The sequence below is a fragment of the Girardinichthys multiradiatus genome, chromosome 3 (genome assembly GCF_021462225.1).
Source record: "Girardinichthys multiradiatus isolate DD_20200921_A chromosome 3, DD_fGirMul_XY1, whole genome shotgun sequence".
NCBI classification, from domain to species: domain Eukaryota; kingdom Metazoa; phylum Chordata; class Actinopteri; order Cyprinodontiformes; family Goodeidae; genus Girardinichthys; species Girardinichthys multiradiatus.
Genome location: NC_061796.1, coordinates 38,880,803 through 38,901,146, shown reverse-complemented (window position 1 = coordinate 38,901,146; position 20,344 = coordinate 38,880,803). Strand labels below are relative to the sequence as shown.

Below are 20,344 nucleotides of genomic sequence, written 5' to 3'. Positions count from 1 at the left end.
TGTCCTGTTTTCTTTATGATGGACTGGTGACAGTATGGACAATGGATGGATGTCTTATTTTCTGCAAACTTTGTAGAGTCCTCTGCTTTGCAAAACTATCAATTACGTTTTAACTTTTTCACACTTTATGGTGGCACAATCGCAAATTTCATTGTATTCTTGAGGGGACATTTTATATTGTAGACCAGTATGAAGTTTGAAGACATTTGTTTAAAAAAGTCCACAACTTCATTTTAATTAGTTACTTATTTTTAATATTTAAATAAAATACATTGAGGTTTGTGGTTGCTCTTTGAAAAAATTTGAAAATGCATGTGCCATTCACTGTCTGTGCTTTTATGTTACTTTGATGTCCCTTAGTGTAATTTAATTCAGTGCAATTAGATTCCTTGGACTGAAACCACATTCCTGATTGCCAGTAAACTGTTTGTGCAGCTTCTTCACTACTGAGGAAAGACAACAAAACCAACCGGTCCCAAACTGCATGGGCAATTCAGTACTTCAACTCTTTCTCCCACAGTGGCAGAGGAAATAACAACTGAAAAACCAATACCTGATATTATGAAAACCAAGAGTAAAAAGCGTAATAATAAAAATCTCTGTGCCCTAACAGTTCTGCTGCAACCAAGAGGATCATGAAAAAAAAAAATCAAAAGACTATGAAGAGGCTTATTGTGGGAGGAATTTATTACTTTTATTACTTTCTGAAAACAATAATAATAAAAGCAGGATCAGAAATAGGATTCAAGAGGGTAATGGATTTGAAATAAGATAAAGTAATGTAAAACTTGTTAATCCTCTGGAAACAGTAACAGAAACTCAATAATCGTTTAACATAAAAAACGAACAGGACCACAACCTAATAGCAGTGGAAGTAATCCAGCAATTATTTGTCTGAACAAATGCATGCTAATACTTAACTGCAGATAAACCCTCGTAGTGCACAGTAAAATAAAAACCTTCAACCCTGCTGGTGTTTGCTGCAGAAATCTGGACTTGTTTTCAACTCTTCAGCAGACAGTAGTTCCTTAATTTCCTACAGCAGTTGAACAGTGTGAGAAATATCCTTCTGGGTGTGAGATTATTCATGTCAACGAATGACAGCTTAATTTGGGTTTGTCAAACTCTGTGATTAGTCATTAATTTTCCCATACCTGAGTACTGCGAGTCATTACAAAGTGCTCTGCTTACTGTCAGTCAACAGGCTCTGGAAAAAACTCAAATATCATCTAAGGCATCAACATTATTTATGGGAATGTTAGTTTTCAATAATGGAAATGTCTGGAAAAAATGATGAAGGGTGTCAATGTAGCTACTGTTCAAAAAATCCACATAGAGCAATTATCTTGATTTAGGCCAATTAGGAATTTAGATCTTACTTTTGTAATAATAAAACCACTGAAAGAGCTACAATCATATTTCAAAGAGTATTGTTTTTTTGAAGGTCTATGCTAAAACATCTTCTTGTTTTAGGGCCGTAAATCCTCAATTCTGCATCACTTTCTATTTAATTCTCCATTTGAAATGTTCTTATTAGAATTTCATTAATGGTCCAATGTTTGGGAAGGCAACAATGATGTAATAATATAAGGTATAAATCCAAGAGTCACACAAATTTAGTAGAGGCAGAGTTACTAGTTTCAATGGAGACTCATGGTTCCCTGCGGAGCAGAGGGGTAGAGGGAACCCTTAAAAATGCAAAAAAGAAATCAACTTTTTTTTTAAAAACAATGATCATGTTAAACTATAGGTCACATTGAAAAACATTTTAAAGCAGGAGTGGAAGAAATTTCTGAAGCCACACACAACCTCTTATGTTTGTTTGAGGAAATATGGCAGGTAAAAATATCCTATATTTTCAGTCTTGAGAAGAAGATTCAGTGGGAAAAATGGGAGGACGGGTGTGCGCTATGTACTTTGGATGAAATTGACACAGTAGGGAAAGTCCTAAAGAAGTGGAAGACATACTGGTTGAAAAGAGAGAAAATTTTCTATATTTTAAAATGTAAAAATAGTACACATGGAGACTGAACAGAGTATTTGAGTTGTTTAAGTAAAAAAAGCTTACTGAATATTTTACAGGGTCTGAATCAAGAGATGTATTTCCAATTTAAAGAATCAGAGTTAAAATTTTTCTAAATATATTCAACTTTATCCAGAGTTTCGTAAAAATATTTGAAGGTATCAAAATTCCAAATCAGTCATGGAAAGAGCAACTTTATCTAAAGGGCAACTCTCAGTGACCCATTTACCTTTGGATTGTGTTTCTGTTATAAAGATTGGCTAAATGATGGAGTCCAAAGAAGGATTGGTTGTCACAGCTTAGTGTAGATGTTTTTAACACTGTACAATTTATTGCTACCAAAAGTCCTACTATTCCACTCTATTTCCCTGGGAACTGCACTTTTGTGGTGTATTTTGTTCATGGGTTTTCCCCATGCTGTGACAGGAGTAGTTAACAGAAAGTGGCAACAAAAATGAAATGAACACTCTTTGGTGCCTGTTATGATTTTCATAAAAAAGAGATAAAGAAATAAACCAAACATCTGAACCTGCCAATGTCATGTGAGGTTTGCAAACGTCTAAATGAACAAAGAACACAAGAATTGACCAAGACACCGATACGCAAAGGAATTAACTAAAATTGCAACCCCCTGGAAAATATGAACAACAGAGTAATGAAGAAAACAGACACAAAAAACAAAGATCTCAAACAACTAAGGATCATTAAAGTTAACTTGTTTCATTAGTGAACTTCAAATACTTAAATAAACACTCACTGGTTACTTTTCAATTCAATTCAGTTTTATTTATATAGCGCTAATTCACAACACATGTCATCTCAAGGCACTTTACAACAGTCAGGTACATACATTTCAATTAATCCTAACCATTGAACAGTGCAGTCGGAGTTAGCTTTTTATTCAAATTGGATAAAAAGTTTTTCTATCTACCCAGCAGATTGCATCCAGTCAGTGACTTGCAGCCTTCACTCCTCCTGGATGAGCATGTAGAGACAGTGGACAGTCACTGGCGTTGACTTTGCAGCAATCCCCCATACTGAGCATGCATGTAGCGACAGTAGAGAGGAAAAACTTCCTTTTAACAGGAAGAAACCTCCAGCAGAACCAGGCTCAGTGTGTGCGGCCATCTGCCACTACCGACTGGGGGTTTGAGAGAACAGAGACACAAAGAGAATAAAGAAGCACTGATCCAGGAGTACTTTCTATGGGAAGGAAAAGTAAATGTTAATGGATGTAGCTCCTTTAGTCGTTTCACCTAGAAAGAAAGAACAGATAAACTCTGAGCCAGTTTTCAAGGTAAGAGTCTGAAAGAGAGCACATAGAGTTTGTTACAGTTAAGCTCAGTCAATCACCATGTCTAGGAGAGAGAAAGGGTTAAACACTAAAAGACAGGGCTATGTGGATCATCGGTAGAGGGTGAGCATTAAGTTGTTGCCAGCAGAAGCTTGGACGATTCCCCTCTCCAGAAAGGTGTCACAGGTAGACACAGAGTCAGGCCAGGTGTAGCTTCTAGGAAGAGAATAGAGAGAACAAGGTTAAAAGCTGAAATAACAGCAAATAATGCAAAATTGGAGAGTAGTGTGAGAATGTAGCGAAGAGGGTGAAAGTGGTCATTATGTCCTCCAGCAGCCTAAGCCTATAGCAGCATAACTACACAGATAGTTTCAGTTCAGATTATTTAGTTAAACGGTGCTTATTTACAACAATGTTGTCTCAAGGAACCCCACAAAGGGTCCCACTGATGGTCATTGTTAACTAAAAATCACAAGGATTGGGATACATCTCTCTGTCAGACTGATTATAACCATTGGAAAAGAGAAGGGGTCATACAGGTACCAGAAATGGAGGGTGTGTTTGCACCTCAACCATAACTGAGGCGGTTTAGGCTAAACCTGACTCCCTCTTACTCCAACCAACAGGGAGGGAGGAAGGCTCCCTCCCTGATAAACTAAGCCACTCTAACTATAAGCTTTATCAAAAAGGAAAGTTTTAAGCCTAGCCTTAAAAGTAGACAGGGTGTCTGCCTCACGGGCAAAAGCTGGGAGCTGGTTCCACAGGAGAGGAGCCTGATAACTAAAGGATCTGCCTACCATTCTACCTCTAGAGACTCTAGGAACCACCAGTAAACCTGCAGTCTGAGAACGAAGTGCCCTGTTAGGAACATATGGAACCATCAGATCTCTGATGTGTGATGGAGCTAGATCATTAAGGGCTTTATATGTGAGGAGGAGAATTTTAAATTCCATTCTAAATTTAACAGGGAGCCAATGAAGGGAAGCTAAGATAGGAGAAATATGATCTCTCTTTTTAATTTTCATCAGAACTCTTGCAGCAGCATTCTGAATCAGCTGAAGGCTTTTAACTGCATTTTGTGGACATCCTGATATTAAAGAATTACAATAGTCCAGCCTTGAAGTAACAAATGCATGGTCTAGTCAGCGTCACTCCTGGATAGGATATTTCTAATTTCGGCAATGTTCCGGAGGTGAAAGAAGGAAATCCTAGAAACCTGTTTAATATAGGATTTAAATGACATGTCCTGGTCAAAAATAACACCAAGGTTTTTTACTTTATTACCGGAGGTCAATTTAATGCCATCCAGGTTAAGTGATTGACTAAGCAGTTTCTTTTTTAAAGATCCCGGTCCAAAGACGACAACTTCTGTCTTGTCTGAATTTAGAAGCAAAAAATTTAAAGTCATCCAAGTTTTTATATCTTCAAGACATGCTTGTAGTTTATCTAACTGGTTGGGCTCATCAGGATTTATGGATAAGTAAAGCTGAGTATCATCAGTGTAACAGTGAAAATTTATCCCATGCTGCCTGATAATTTGACCTATTGGAAGCATATATATAGTAAAGAGAATTGATCCCTACAGCATATTCCAGCCTTTTTAAGAGAATATTATGGTCGACTGTATTAAATGCAGCACTGAGATCTAACAGAACTAGAACAGACACAAGTCCATTATCTGAGGCCATAAGAATATCATTAGTGACTTTCAGCAGAGCTGTTTCGGTGCTATGATGAGCTCTGAAGCCTGACTAAAACTCTTCAAACAGGTCATTGCTGTATAAATGCTCACACATTTGATACTTAATTACATACACTTAGTAGTATTAGGTTGGACACTCTGTCGCATTCAAGTTTTCTAATTCTTCACAGCATAGGTTTAGTTGTGCTATGTTGATATAGGATCTGGTCACTGTGGTGGTTATTGGTGTACAGTGAACTAGCATATTCACAATACCAGTTTGAGATCATTTGGGCTTTGACATGGGGCATTTTCCTGCGAGCACATTATGTTCTCACATAAATGAATGAACAGAGGTTTTTTAAACTCAGCACTGTCTATTCCCCTCTGACATCAACAAGGTATTTATGTCCACACAACTGTCGCTCACTGGATATTGTCTCTTTGTTAGAAGATTCTCTGTAAATCCAAAAGATGGTAGTGCAAGAAATGTCCTGCAGATCAGCAGCTTCTGAAATACTCACACTAGGCTGTCTGGCACTGATAGCCATGTTCAAAGTAAGTTAAATCCCTTTTCTTCCCCATTCTAATGTTCGGTCATGTCTGGATGCCTAAATTCATTGTAATTACCTAAATCTTTATTTGTGTTAACAATTAACCTAACAGCTTTACCTAATAAAGTGGCCGGTATGACAGTGACAGTATGTTAACAATGTTCCCCATTTTTATTTTTCTAGTTACTGTATGCAAAAAACAAAAACAAAGACAAGCTTGAATTTTTTTCTGACAAAAAAGATAATTTTGGAGTGTATGCTTCTTTCCAATAATTTTGTTTGACGACAGTTTTCTAAACTCATCTCTAATTAAAATGTCACTAACTATGATCAATGCAGAAATGAATATTTCAGTCTCTGGGTAATCACAATAAAGTCCACTACAAAAGAACTTCATAAATAGTACACAGGTGAAATTTAAGTAATTATGATGCCGGAAGAACATACCACCACATATTAGAAAGCCATACATAAGTATAGATAGATAAAAACAAAGGACACCCTATCAGCTCATTGCTGAGTTTCTGTATCAGTCTGTAATCATTTCTTATGCTGGAAATCGTTTTCATCATGCACTGTTACACAAACTCATCCCCACATCTCTCAATCCTACAAAAATAGATAACAAAAACATTGATTCTAAAAAAAAAAAATAAAGCGACAGCCGAATCAACTGGATCTCTACTTTATTTATTTGCTTGAAAAAGACACTGTGGGAAGGAAAACAGAAATCCAAGAGAGTCACTGAGAGACTAAGTAAAGACGACAGTGTGAGAATGAATGTGATCACCAAAAAAAGAGAGACAGAGATTGAGAGAAAAGCGCAGAGGACTCCAACCGACCAAATGCGGGGCAGAGGCTTTATCTCCAGTATATGTCACAGCAGAGACAGCTGCTCACATCAGCACCAGCCCACGGGAATCCAAATCTCCACCAAGGGATGAAAGAGGGGGGTGGACAGAAGGGGGAGCCTAAACCTGCTCAGTTTGACTAGCAGAGCCAGGAATAACAAACTGAAGAGGACAGTCTAGATAATATTAGGTTATAATAATATTGTTTTCCAGGGATTTAAATAATAGCATCCCTGTAGTAGTTTAAAAAATGCATTTGCTTTATTTCCTGTTAAGATCTCATAAAAATCTTTGCGATGAAAGAACAACTAAGGAAAATCTATCAATGAGAACATGTCACTATGCTTTTACTACCATCTCAAACCTAGCAGTGCAACAAAGTAGAGACTGAAGAGGCTAAGGAATCAGCTCAAACAAAAATCTCAAACAAAGTTGACACTGGACAATCTCTTGCAATGAAAAACTGAAGCAGCTGAGGAAGCGGGTCACAGCAAGAAAAAACAAGCAGATGCATAGCTGACTGAAATATAAAATTGAATATATATTATAATACTGTTTCAACTATTTTGTCAGCGTCTGTATTCTCTAACATGATGCTATAATACACAGGATAGACAATGAATTATGGATATTTAAACAATCATTAAAATTAGGGAAATTGTGAGCACATTTTTGCTCTGCCCACTGGTAGTAATATCCTGTTAACTCTACCACAAAGTGGCAGTAATGGACCAAGTAGTTTTTTTAAGGCAGGGCTGCAGTTTACAAATATTTTGTATTCAATGTAATGCTGAAGTGGTTTAGTTTACTTGTCAGAGACATCAGAATAAGTTTGTTGTTGCACTGATATGTTTTGAGAAATTTAATTCATGTTTTTTGAGTAAATGCCCTTTCATCTTTTTCTATGTTCATTTTAACTTTGTATGTAAGGGCGGTGGGTTGAATAATAAACAAGTATATGAATCAAGCAGTATTATCTCTGACTTTGGACTGAATTTGATGGCATGTCCACTCCTAGGAAGATTTTAGCTGTCGTAAACATTCCTCTTCTGTGAATAGCCATACTTTCTATAAAATGATAGACTTCGAATTGTTTGGAAATCGCCTTAAACCCCTTCCCAGACTTATGAAAAGCAACAGTTGCTTATGTTAACACACATGCTTTAGACAAACAAACTGCCAAATACATGGTACAGATGTGGTCACACCAGATGATCAGGTATTATTATTAATAATTGATTGTGTGCATTTATTTATGTATTGTGTGTTTAGTTGATTGTGTGCATTTAAATAGTAGCCCACTGATGCTACTATTGTTATGAAATCCAGTAGAAGCAAAAAAGGTGTATTTAGTTTTTTTAAACACAGCTTTTCATTTTAGACTTTGTTTAAAAAAAATGACCTTGTTTGTGTTGTTGTACACTTGAGGCTATATTTATGTAATTTTTAAATGTGAAAAAGATGGGATTTTTGTATAATGTGTTCATAAAACATTTTGCTTCCTATGATAAGAGAGAAGACTCCAGCAGTGTTCTAGTGTTGAAAGCTCAGTCAACAAAAAACTCAGCATGATGAATGTGATGTCATAAGAGTTCATGCAAAGCAGGAAATATACTGAAGCTGTCTCCTGCAAATATAAAGAGACCATCAACAAACCTCAAAAAACTCTGATGGCCATTTGTCCGTGATGATGGTCGACCGCTGCAACAACCTACTGCCAAGAGGAATAATAAAAAAAGAAACTTGCAGTGGAGATAGAATAGATTTGACTGAATGAAATTTTTAAAATGTCAGCTGTCCAATTTGTCAGTGTTCAATTTGGTTACGATGCTCTGAGGTTACAGTTCAGCAGGCAGTGTCTGATGGCATATATTCATCATTATGGATAATTGCAAAAAGCTTCTGTGTGCCCCGTCAGTGGGAAAGTGAAGGATGAAAGAAGAAGATTGGTTCAGAGAAAAGACGAAGGAGAAGAAAAATAAAAAAAGTACAACTCAGAAACCATTAGAGTGGATTCGCTTGGTTGAAAGTATTCATGAATTTGGGAAAATGTGACATTAGAATAGGTGTTCTGTATTATTAAAGTGGCACAATGGCAGAGTGCTAAATATGAGTTCAGATGCTCCCTGACTCTGTCGTCATAGCAATAGATGATAGACCTGACATAATTTTTGTTCTGTATGTGAAAGGCCAGAGAAAAAAGTGTGTTTTTATTAATTCAGTGAGCAAAAAGGTTTAATCCAGGGTTGACTTTCTTTCTGTCATGAAAGAAAAGCTGTTGGATATAGAAAGTGCAATTAGGCACTCCTTAAGTAATTTCCAGAGATGGGTAACAGGATAATAAATCTAAAGCATTTCAGTGAATGTCTGCCTGAAATTTACTGAAAGGGAAAGAGAGAGCTACTCTACAGATTAAATATTGGATTAAATTACTAAATTTACTCCAAATCTTATTTTTTAGCCTTCGACTTTTGTGTTGCATACTTGTATATAGCCTGCCTAAACTTTTGAAATTCTGTTATATGTTATTACTACTTATTTTGGGTTAATGTGTCTCTAGCTCTCTAATCATCTTTGATAGCTAAAGATGAGCTCATCTCTCTCAAACTTACTAGGTATCTTTACTAGCAGAACATCTCTGATTGGTGGCCAGCCCCCTAAAGTGTGGGGCCAAGCCATTCTTTTCAAGCCTATCCATTCGGTAGAAGACTGATGGTCCTACTAAAAAAAACAAACCCTTGTAAAAATGTATTTATCCCCTCAGCTGTGTTGATTCTGAACAAGGAATAATTTAATTAGACACACACTGATTAGATCACTGATTTTAATTATACAATAATTTTAATGCATTCAGTATTAAGCTATATTATTTTAACAATGTTTTCAGATTTTTGTTTTTATCTGTGTAAGTTGTATGGGTGCTTGTTTTGTCAGAAGACAAATCTCTATCTCAAAAAGGTGATGGGCAATAAGGTTGTCTTATCTTATTCTTTTCAGAAGCATTCTTCTGATAAAACTCTCGATGGATGAAGTCCAACAGTTTATTATAGCTTGGAGCACTTCAGCATGATGCATTCAATGTCTGTGAATGGCACTCATTGGTGCACCTAAATGTACATGATGTACCTTAGTGCTCCCTTTATTTTTCAGTCCTGGGAAATTGTTGATGGTAAAGTGGTAAAAGTGACCATACCAGAGGAGGCATCGATGAAATTCTTCAAATAATAACTTATGGCTGCATGGTGGTGCAGTTAGTAGCACTGTTACCTTGCAGCAAGAAGTTTCCTGGGTCCAACTCCTGGCTGGGGATCTTTCTCCATAGAGTTTAAAGTATACACAAAGATTAAGCTCTCTTGGTTAATTCTAAAGTTAGTTGGCCTGGAGTATATAAAAAAAAACAATAATCCATCAACAGTATGCCTTTTCATACTCAAACACACTGTAATTTAAAACCACCGATTAAAAAAACACGGTTGCCATCAAACTGCTGAACAAATCCCAGAGCAAGCCATTACCAGGTAACAATTAGTTTCTCATGTGAACGTGTTGCTCCGGTGGGAGCGATTAGTACGTCACAAGGTGTTTCACGGCAGATCAAAGCACACGACCCATCTGGGTCAGGAGAAATGGGAGTAGAGCAGGTGTACTTGCCCAGAGGGGAGCTTCAGGTACGTGGGCAGGCAAACAGGCATTTACACTCTTCTAACCACACGAGGCCTCAGAGGTTGACAGCTGGTGCTGCAGGATGCATGAAAAGTCATTGTTTCACATGGAGAAGATGGACTGCAGGTGATGCAGCTGCTATTTTTAACCTGGAGGCTCCCTGCAGGAACACATGCTCCATTTAAGTCTTTCTTCTATTTCTCTTATGTTCAGCCTACAGAGATTTCCTTCCATTAGATATAGTCCAAAATCACCACTTTTTTTTTAATTAGCTACTTTATTCCATGTAAAAGTATTGATTGCATTAAAGGAAATTGAATTAAGACTAAGTGGCAATTGTGGGTTTAAAAAAGTCCCTGAGCCAGACTGAATCATTTTTACATCATTGTTAGATTAGAAATGATTAACTAGAGTGTTCCTTTCTCTACAAAAATATTAATTATTTTGACAAAAGTAATTTATTTTATTTTACCCATTGAAGGTTCTCTGAAAATGCAGCATAAATTGATAAACTTGATTATATAAGGTATTTTTTAGATTTTAAAGAATGGAACCACGTTTGTACATTACTAAGGTCATTTCTGTCACTTCTACAGCTTTATTTCTTAAAAACAAAAGGAGCCTCGGGCACAGCTCAGCCAGGTGGCTATGATTTATCTCATGACCAACTGGGAATAGAGAAACCTTTATTGGCTGAGCCATGAAGGTTCTGCTGTTTATTTAATTCTAACTAAGAAAAATGGTAGCCATTTTTCAGGTCATCATAATAACTGTTCCAAAGTATTCTTAGAAAATTAAGACTTTATAACGGAGACTGTCCATTTTCCTGGTTGGAATTGACAATAGAGCAATCACAATCACCGTCAAACTTTAAAACCAATAATTGCCCTGACAGCTTGACATTAGAGACTAAACTGTTCCCTGAATCGGTTGAATAGACCTAAATTTACAAGTACAGCCAAACGTAGGCTTTTTGAGAAAAAAGAAAGCAAAAGCTCATCAAGGAAATCCGTGAAAGGGAACTGAAAGGAGGAGTACAAAAGCCAGTTTTCTTTCAATATCAAAGAGTCATTTGTGCCTCAAAAGTCTTCCAGAGTGGACTTTAAAGGGGCACTTGAAAAGGGCAATTTCACCAATAAGAGGTTGAACCAGCCATGAAGAGAAAAATGGGAGTAAAAAGTTTCTGATAACACCTGTTAATTTTTAGTTTTTTCTTATATTTTATACAAGTTTAAGGAGACATAATTGTCAATGTTCTTGTGTGTTTCTAAGTTTAATGAAATTCAATAAATACATTGTGTATACATTTTAATCCAAAGTGGTTAAAAATGATCTATATAGAATAAAAGCGAACATGATTTCTACTTTCTGCAGACTTTGTGATGGGATCTTCAAGCCAAGACCTTTAGTGTCGTCAGGCCAAGGTTCCCAACCTGAAAAATTAACTGCTTTCTACAGGTTGGAGATAAATTGTTGACTCAAGTAGAGTAGTTCAAGGATCTTTGTGTCTTGTGCACAAGCAATGAATGAATGGAGAGCAATGCGCATAGATACAATCAGAGCTTTATCTCCACTGCTCTAGTCTCTTATGGTGAAGAAAAAACCTGGATCCAGAAGTCTGGAGAGGTGAAGCTCTTTATTTACTGATCCATCTATGTTCCAACCCTCACCTATTATACCTATGGGATTTGGGTCATTACCAAAAGATTAAGATCACATGCATAGCTAAAATCAGCTGGTGTAAGATGGAAGGACTCAGCCTTAAGGGCAACATAAATGAGGTTTGTTAAAATGAATGCCCACACCAGTGGTGTCTGATTGGCAGTCAACATTCCGAGGCACAACACATGCAACAATTATCAAGTTTGTTCTGTTCAAAAGTGTTGACGCCTCTGATAAAACTATCCATGGCTGAAGTCTACTTTTCAAGACTGAAAGCAAAGCAGACACGTAAACTGATTGGTCAATGCAAAATGTCCCAATGTGCTTTCTACTTTAGAGATACAGTGTGTAGCTTCATCCTCTCGGGGGAGCTCAATTAAATTACATGATGTTAACGCTGAGGTAACTCGAGCAGTTAATGTAGAAACCTCCTTTTACAGCCCTTAAAAGGCACATCCTATTTGGTGGAGACCATAGTGAACCAGACCCATGACTCACTAAAGGGACTGTATGTATATAAACCTTCTGTCCCGTAAACAATCTGGGATCCAACAGCTAGAACTAAAGAGTGTCACTAGGAAAAGGGATATATGTGCTGGACCTGGTATTGAGTCAACACAGATAATCGAAATATGATGGATGGATGGACGGATGGACGGACGGATAGACAGATGGATGGATGGAAATGAACTGAGATCGCCTGCTGGTTTCTCCAACAAGCTTGAATACAGAAGCGGAATAAAGCAACATCTCTGACATTGCATGTTATGTCTATATGAATAATAAGGTAGAATTGGGTGTTTCCACTCTCAGTGCTGAATTTGATTGGATTCCAGTTCAGATGTTGTATTGACCAGAGAAGATGCCAGTTAAACCAAACAGCGTGCCACTCCCCTTTTAAATATTTGAATAGGATTTAAGCATCATGAATCCTGCTAACTGATCCATTAGCACCCACATCGTAATTTTGTACAGCTTTTATATAAAAAAAAAAAACCTGTGCAAAACTTATTTATGAGTGAAAAACACATAGTATCATTGATTTTCTTTTTTTTCCAGCAGTAAGTTTATGTTCCTTGCCAAGGCATAAATGAAAAGAGATGCATCTATGTTATTTTCTTACATTTAAGAGCCTTACTGTATGTTAATTGTCGTTGAGAATCAAGACTATAACCAGGAAAAATTATGTTTTGCTTAAGTATGATGTGATTTACCTGCAATCATCTGAATTATATAAATCCAGATGATTTATTATTATTCAGTAGAGAAAATCAGCCTTCTAAATCTATCTATTAGGGTTTGTGTGCTGACAGTTTCTGTACAGACAACAGCATATAGGATTTAAATTTTTACTTATCACAAATATTGCAATATTTGTTGGCAGTTAATGCATGCGGGAGGTAGTATGAAAAAAATCCCTGCTGTACAGTATTTGGGAACCACTGGTAGAAACAGAGAAAGACAGAGGGACGTGTTCTCTCTTGGGGGAGTCCTTGCGTGCAGTAGGAAACTACTAGTTCGACCTTTAATAGTCACACCAGCCTGCATGCATGCATCCCCTAACCTCTCACACATCTGGTGTCCATGTAGAGCCAGAGGCCATGCAGAGTGCACACACACATATGTATGCACACACACGGTCTGCTGAACACTAAGGGACAGTGTGGGCGTGGGGGCTTTTTCGCTTGTCAACAGGATGAGAAGCAGGGATGATAGAAGCTAGAGCATTACTCTCCTCTGGCTTGGCTGTGGGATTTCCCCCACTGTACATAGAAGGAAAATGCAGCATTATATAAATAGATTTTACCTCCTATCCCTTCTTCAAAACATTGCTCTGGCCTCAGCAGAGAAAACTGAGAGGGAAAAGCAGGAATATTGTATTTGCATTGAATTTCCATCGTTCTTTCATTGGTGTGGCTCTTTGTTTCACTTAAGTGTATTTTTCCTCCCACCTCCCACAGGGCAGCAATAACATTATTAAAGCATATTTATGCCCTGCAATTTGTTGATACAGGGTTTCTTTGTATGTTTGATGCCTGTTCAGAGCAGTATTATGACTGCAATTCAATAATTCTAGCCTGCAATTATGTATTAGTATGTGTGTAAATGTATGTGCATGCTTTTGCTTTGGATTTTCCTGTGGTCTGGTTGACTGAGAGGCTGAAACTCATTGTGATCCCCCCCCCACCACCACCACCACTGTGGTGTCTGCAGGGTGGAAAGGAGCCAACCAGTCTGCCCAGCGAACAAGCTACTGCTGGAAGAGTGCCTGACTGCTGAGCAGATGCCCACCCCCGAGCTCATCCAGGGCTACGTCAAGAAGGTAGGGCTACTTTACAAATGCCAAGCTGAAGGTTTTGTCAATCTGTGCTCAGCTGGAAATCGGGAAGCAAGAAGAAAGGATGATGGTGATAGTGCGAGATGTATAAAATCTTCTCTCCTAAACAGGGGAAAGAAACATAATGTTTATACCATAAACTCAAATAATATGGGAAGAAAAATGCTTTTACCAGCATGTCCCACTGTGTGAATACTCATAGAAGAACAAATTCACACAGCTGGGAAAGTGAGCATTTGACATGTTTCTCATTAAACAGACAATTTCTAATAGGGTTAAAAAGATTAAATTGACCCCAGATGTTGGTAACAACCATTGTAATACATCCCTGAAAATAAATCAACACAAATAAGTCCATATATTAAGCTATATGTAATAAAGTAGAATAATACAGACTATAAATACTAAACATGTCAATTTGAATTTGAATCATATCCAGGCCTGGTCATTGACTAGACCCTTGATGTCATTAAATATTCTTCACAACTTCACCTGTAATTCCATCTGCATTTGGGTCCGATTGCAAACCAAACATTAAACTCTTGTGCTGTGAGTATGCAAAGAGGCTATTGCGATTGGGTGCATCAATTATTGTTGTCATGGAAAAACTGGACTTGTTTGTTCCTGGTCTTTTTAAACTTGCCTGTAAGTGCTCACTGGCTCTTGGACAACTCTTCTGATTAATTGTTCAACCCATATGTCGGAAATCTTACCAGGCTGTAACTGGTTTGAGAGGGAATGGATTTCCTTCCACTTCTGGATTATGTGCCCAACAGTGTTCATGTACAGGTCCTTCTCAAAGTATTAGCATATTGTGATAAAGTTCATTATTTTCCATAATGTCATGATGAAAATTTAACATTCATATATTTTACATTCATTGCACACTAACTGAAATATTTCAGGTCTTTTATTGTCTTAATACGGATGATTTTGGCATACAGCTCATAAAAACCCAAAATTCCTATCTCACAAAATTAGCCTATTTCATCCAACCAATAAAAGAAAAGTGTTTTTAATACAAAAAACGTCAACCTTCAAATAATCATATACAGTTATGCACTCAATACTTGGTCGGGAATCCTTTTGCAGAAATGACTGCTTCAATGCGGCGTGGCCTGGAGGCAATCAGCCTGTGGCACTGCTGAGGTCTTATGGAGGCCCAGGATGCTTCGATAGCGGCCTTTAGCTCATCCAGAGTGTTGGGTCTTGAGTCTCTCAAGGTTCTCTTCACAATATCCCACAGATTCTCTATGGGGTTCAGATCAGGAGAGTTGGCTGGCCAATTGAGCACAGTGATACCATGGTCAGTTCACCATTTACCAGTGGTTTTGGCACTGTGAGCAGGTGCCAGGTCGTGCTGAAAAATGAAATCTTCATCTCCATAAAGCTTTTCAGCAAATGGAAGCATGAAGTGCTCCAAAATCTCCTGATAGCTAGCTGCATTGACCCTGCCCTTGATAAAACACAGTGGACCAACACCAGCAGCTGACACGGCACCCCAGACCATCACTGACTGTGGGTACTTGACACTGGACTTCTGGCATTTTGGCATTTCCTTCTCCCCAGTCTTCCTCCAGACTCTGGCACCTTGATTTCCGAATGACATGCAGAATTTGCTTTCATCTGAAAAAAGTACTTTGGACCACTGAGCAACAGTCCAGTGCTGCTTCTCTGTAGCCCAGGTCAGGCGCTTCTGCCGCTGTTTCTGGTTCAAAAGTGGCTTGACCTGGGGAATGCGGCACCTGTAGCCCATTTCCTGCACATGTCTGTGCACGGTGGCTCTGGATGTTTCTACTCCAGACTCAGTCCACTGCTTCCGCAGGTCCCCCAAGGTCTGGAATCGGCCCTTCTCCACAATCTTCCTCAGGGTCCGGTCACCTCTTCTCGTTGTGCAGCGTTTTCTGCCACACCTTTTCCTTCCCACAGACTTCCCACTGAGGTGCCTTGATACAGCACTCTGGGAACAGCCTATTTGTTCAGAAATTTCTTTCTGTGTCTTACCCTCTTGCTTGAGGGTGTCAATAGTGGCCTTCTGGACAGCAGTCAGGTCGGCAGTCTTACCCATGATGGGGGTTTTGAGTGATGAACCAGGCTGGGAGTTTTAAAGGCCTCAGGAATCTTTTGCAGGTGTTTAGAGTTAACTTGTTGATTCAGATGATTAGGTTCATAGCTCATTTAGAGACCCTTTTAATGATATGCTAATTTTGTGAGATAGGAATTTTGGGTTTTCATGAGCTGTATGCCAAAATCATCCGTATTAAGACAATAAAAGACCTGAAATATTTCAGTTAGTGTGCAATGAATCTAAAATATATGAATGTTAAATTTTCATCATGACATTATGGAAAATAATTAACTTTATCACAATATGCTAATATTTTGAGAAGGACCTGTATATCTTGGTGATTAGTCACCTTTTTTAGTCTGTCAGTCATATGGACTATGATATTCATTTGCACAGACTGGGAATTTGCTTTCTAAATGCTAACAGATTTATTGGCTTTTCATGGCTTTTTGCACCTCATTTTCTAAATTTTTTCAATACTCATTCTGCTTTATTACAAGAAAAAGCTAAATTACCAAGTTTATGGACTAACCTGTGCTGTTTTCTCTGGATTGCTTCGGATGTTATTGGCAGTGGCAGTCTATATAAATAGGCCCAATATATTTGTGATAAAAATGTTGACATATTTTTAATACTTTCTTTCCCTGCTCTATGTTTTAAAGCATCTTTCAGATATTCTACCGCATAGTTTCCAGCTGAACCTTCTGAAGGTGAAATTATCTGTGAACACTAAGGGGTTAAGCAGCCAGTGAAGTGCAATATTTTAAAAGAGTGACAATATAATGATTATTTTATGTAATTGCCACTTTAACCATAACAAAACTTGGGGGAGGTTGTAAAGCGTGGGTACTTCAGGAGATGTCACTAATAAATAAAAAGGGGAACTCTAAAGGCTTTTATTTTGTTGCCAATCTGGCTAAATGCAGACCCCCTCCTTTTTTTTAGAATAGCCATCAGCCTCAAAGATAAATCACAGTTTTCAACATGTCAGAGCTCCAGTGTTTTAGCTGTGAATTTATCTGATTAGGGTCTAATTCACAGTTTCATAATTAGAAGCAGTTTGAAACAATGCAATAGTATTAAAAAGGGGAATTCAAAGGAGAAAAACAAGAAAACATACAAATACAATGAACATATATTCTGTTTTAGAGGACTCAGTTCAACGTTTTTCCTTAACTTTTTCAGGTGTGACTCAGAAAATATGATGTGTGACACATTTTTTAATACTTCTGCTCTGGTTTGATCAGATTGCACCAATGTTAGTTCATGTCCCAGTTTGATTAAAACCAGCAGATGTTTAGTCTGTTTAGCTTAAAGTAGGAAAAGATTGGCAATGTGAAATACAAAAAAAGATAATTAAGGTTTAAGAGTTCATGAAGCTTAGTTTTGTGCCCAGGGAACCATTTTTGAATTGACTCAGTGACATGTTTTGGATCGATATCCAGCTGAAAGACCCGATGACAACCCATTTTCAGTTTCCTGGCCTTTAGTATTTTTAGTAGTTTATGATGCTCCATTGTTGTGTGTTTGTTTTTTAGGACATTAGAGAAGCTTGAGTTAGTTTTAACTACATTAAGGTAGAAGTGTTTTGTTTTATTGATTTATGTAGCATCCATGGGCCCTGAAGTTTCTCTTTGGTTTGATGTTGCCTGATAAGACTATGATTTTCACTTATCTTTGTAATAAAATATCTCACATTCAACATTAAAACTGTTAAGTCTGGTGAACCATACCATTTGTTTAGTTCTTATGTTACCTCCTAATTCCCTAGCTGAGCCACACAGTCCAACAAGGTTCTTATTACCTTTAGAAGGTAAAGAAGTCTGTAACATATGTTCCACCAAGCTTAACAGTGTGAAGTCCTTTTCCATCTATTTATCTTGGGCCTTTTTTGCTGTAAAGCTTAATCTCATTTGATCAAAGCACACAGTTCCAGTTAAAGTTGCTTACACTTAGTAGGACAGAAGAGGCTGTTTCCAGTCATGCCTCCCAAACAACAGGCTAGCATAGATTTTTTTTTTTACCTTCCTTACCATCCTCCACGCTGTGTGTGGTGGCAAAAGAAATCTGGATCCTCTCCCAACTTTGTTTGTCACATTTCCACTTGTATTATTTTTCAAATGGTTTGCTCTGATTGTAAATGTGGAAGGATTGTTACCATAGAGAAGAACAATTTTGAATTAAATAAAAGTATCAAGGCTTCGTGAAAGATGAACCATAGTGTGTGAGCGGCACATTTAAGCTAAAAAAAAAATTTTTATATATATATATATATATATATATATATATATATATATATACAGTACAGACCAAAGGTTTCATGACACACCTTCTCATTCAAAGAGTTGTCTTTATTCTCATGTCTATGAATATTGTAGCTTCACACTGAAGGCATCAAAACTATGAATTAACACATGTGGAATTATATACTGAACAAAAAAGTGTGAAACAACTGAAAATATGTCTTATATTCTTGGTTCTTCAAAGTAGCCACCTTTTGCTTTGATTACGCTCCGCACACTCTTGGTATTCTGTTGATGAGCTTCAAGAGGTAGTCACCAGAAATGGTTTTCACTTCACAGGTGTGGCCTGTCAGGTTTAATAAGTGGGATTTCAAGCCTTATAAATGGGGTTGAGACCATCAGTTGTGTTGTGCAGGAGGTGGATACAGTACACAGCTGATAGTCCTACTGAATAGAAAAACAGCTAAGTAAAGAAAAACGAGTGGCCATCATTACTTTAAGAAATGAAGGTCAGTCAGTCCAAACAATTGGGAAAACTTTGAAAGTGTCCCCAAGTGCAGTCGCAAAAACCATCAAGCGCTACAAAGAAACTGGCTCACATGAGGACCGCCTCAGGAAAGGAAGACCAAGAGTCACCTCTGCTGCGGATGATAAGTTCACCCGAGTCACCAGCCTCAGAAATCGCAGGTTAACAGCAGCTCCGATTAGAGAACAGGTCAATGCCACACAGAGTTCTAGCAGCAGACACATCTCTAGAACAACTGTTAAGAGGAGACTGTGCGAATTAGGCCTTTATGGTAAAATAGCTGCTAGGAAACCACTGCTGAGGACAGGCAACAAGCAGAAGAGACTTGTTTGGGCTAAAAAACACAAGGAATGGACATTAGACCAGTGGAAATCTGTGCTTTGGTCTGATAAGTCCAAGTTTGAGATCTTTGGTTCCAACCACCGTGTCTTTGTGCGGCGCAGAAGAGGTGAACGGATGGACTCTACATGCCTGGTTCCCACCGTGAAGCATGGAGGAGGAGGTGTGATGGTGTGGGGGTGCTTTGCTGGTGACACTGTTGGGGATTTATTCAAAATTGAAGGCATACTGAACCAGCATGGCTACCACAGCATCTTGCAGCGGCATGCTATTCCATCCGGTTTGCGTTTAGTTGGACCATCATTTATTTCTCAACAGGACAATGACCCCAAACACACCTCCAGGCTGTGTAAGGGCTATTTGACCAAGAAGGAGAGTGATGGGGTGCTGCGCCAGATGACCTGGCCTCCACAGTCACTGGACCTGAACCCAATCGAGATGGTTTGGGGTGAACTGGACCGCAGAGTGAAGGCAAAAGGGCCAACAAGTGCTAAGCATCTCTGGGAACTCCTTCAAGGCTGTTGGAAAACCATTTCAGGTGACTACCTCTTGAAGATCATCAACAGAATGCCAAGAGTGTGCGGAGCAGTAATCAAAGCAAAAGGTGGCTACTTTGAAGAACCAAGAATATAAGACATATTTTCAGTTGTTTCACACTTTTTTGTTCAGTATATAATTCCACATGTGTTGATTCATAGTTTTGATGCCTTCATTGTGAAGCTACAATATTCATAGTCATGAAAATAAAGACAACTCTTTGAACTCTTTGAATGAGAAGGAGTGTGTGTCCAAACTTTTTGTCTGTACTGTATTGTATATATATATATATATATATATATATATATATATATATATACAGATGTATATTTCTTTAAATTTTAGATTTGCAATACTGCTGAATTCATAAAATGAAAGTAATGCAATTGCAATCACAGTACTGTGCGCAACAGCTGCACAGTACTGAAGGTCTGAGTGCTTTAGTGGTAAAAGATGAAGAAAGGAGAGATGATTCAACACTTTTGCATAGGAAGCATTATGTTATGATATTTAACTTATGGAGGTGCATTTCAGTGCTCAGAAAAAAGGTTTTTTCACTAAAACA

The 20,344-nt window shown here is 37.9% G+C and overlaps 1 protein-coding gene across 2 annotated transcripts in view; it reads left to right on the top strand.

The window, feature by feature from the left end:
* The window catches only part of LOC124863025 (raftlin-like), a 164,811-nt gene that overhangs the window by 72,719 nt on the left and 71,748 nt on the right, over positions 1 to 20,344 (top strand). For both annotated transcript variants that reach the window (XM_047357273.1, XM_047357265.1), the window contains exon 4: positions 13,943 to 14,051. In XM_047357273.1, coding sequence (XP_047213229.1) covers positions 13,943 to 14,051 — 109 coding nt within the window. The remainder of the gene's footprint in view (positions 1 to 13,942; positions 14,052 to 20,344) is intronic.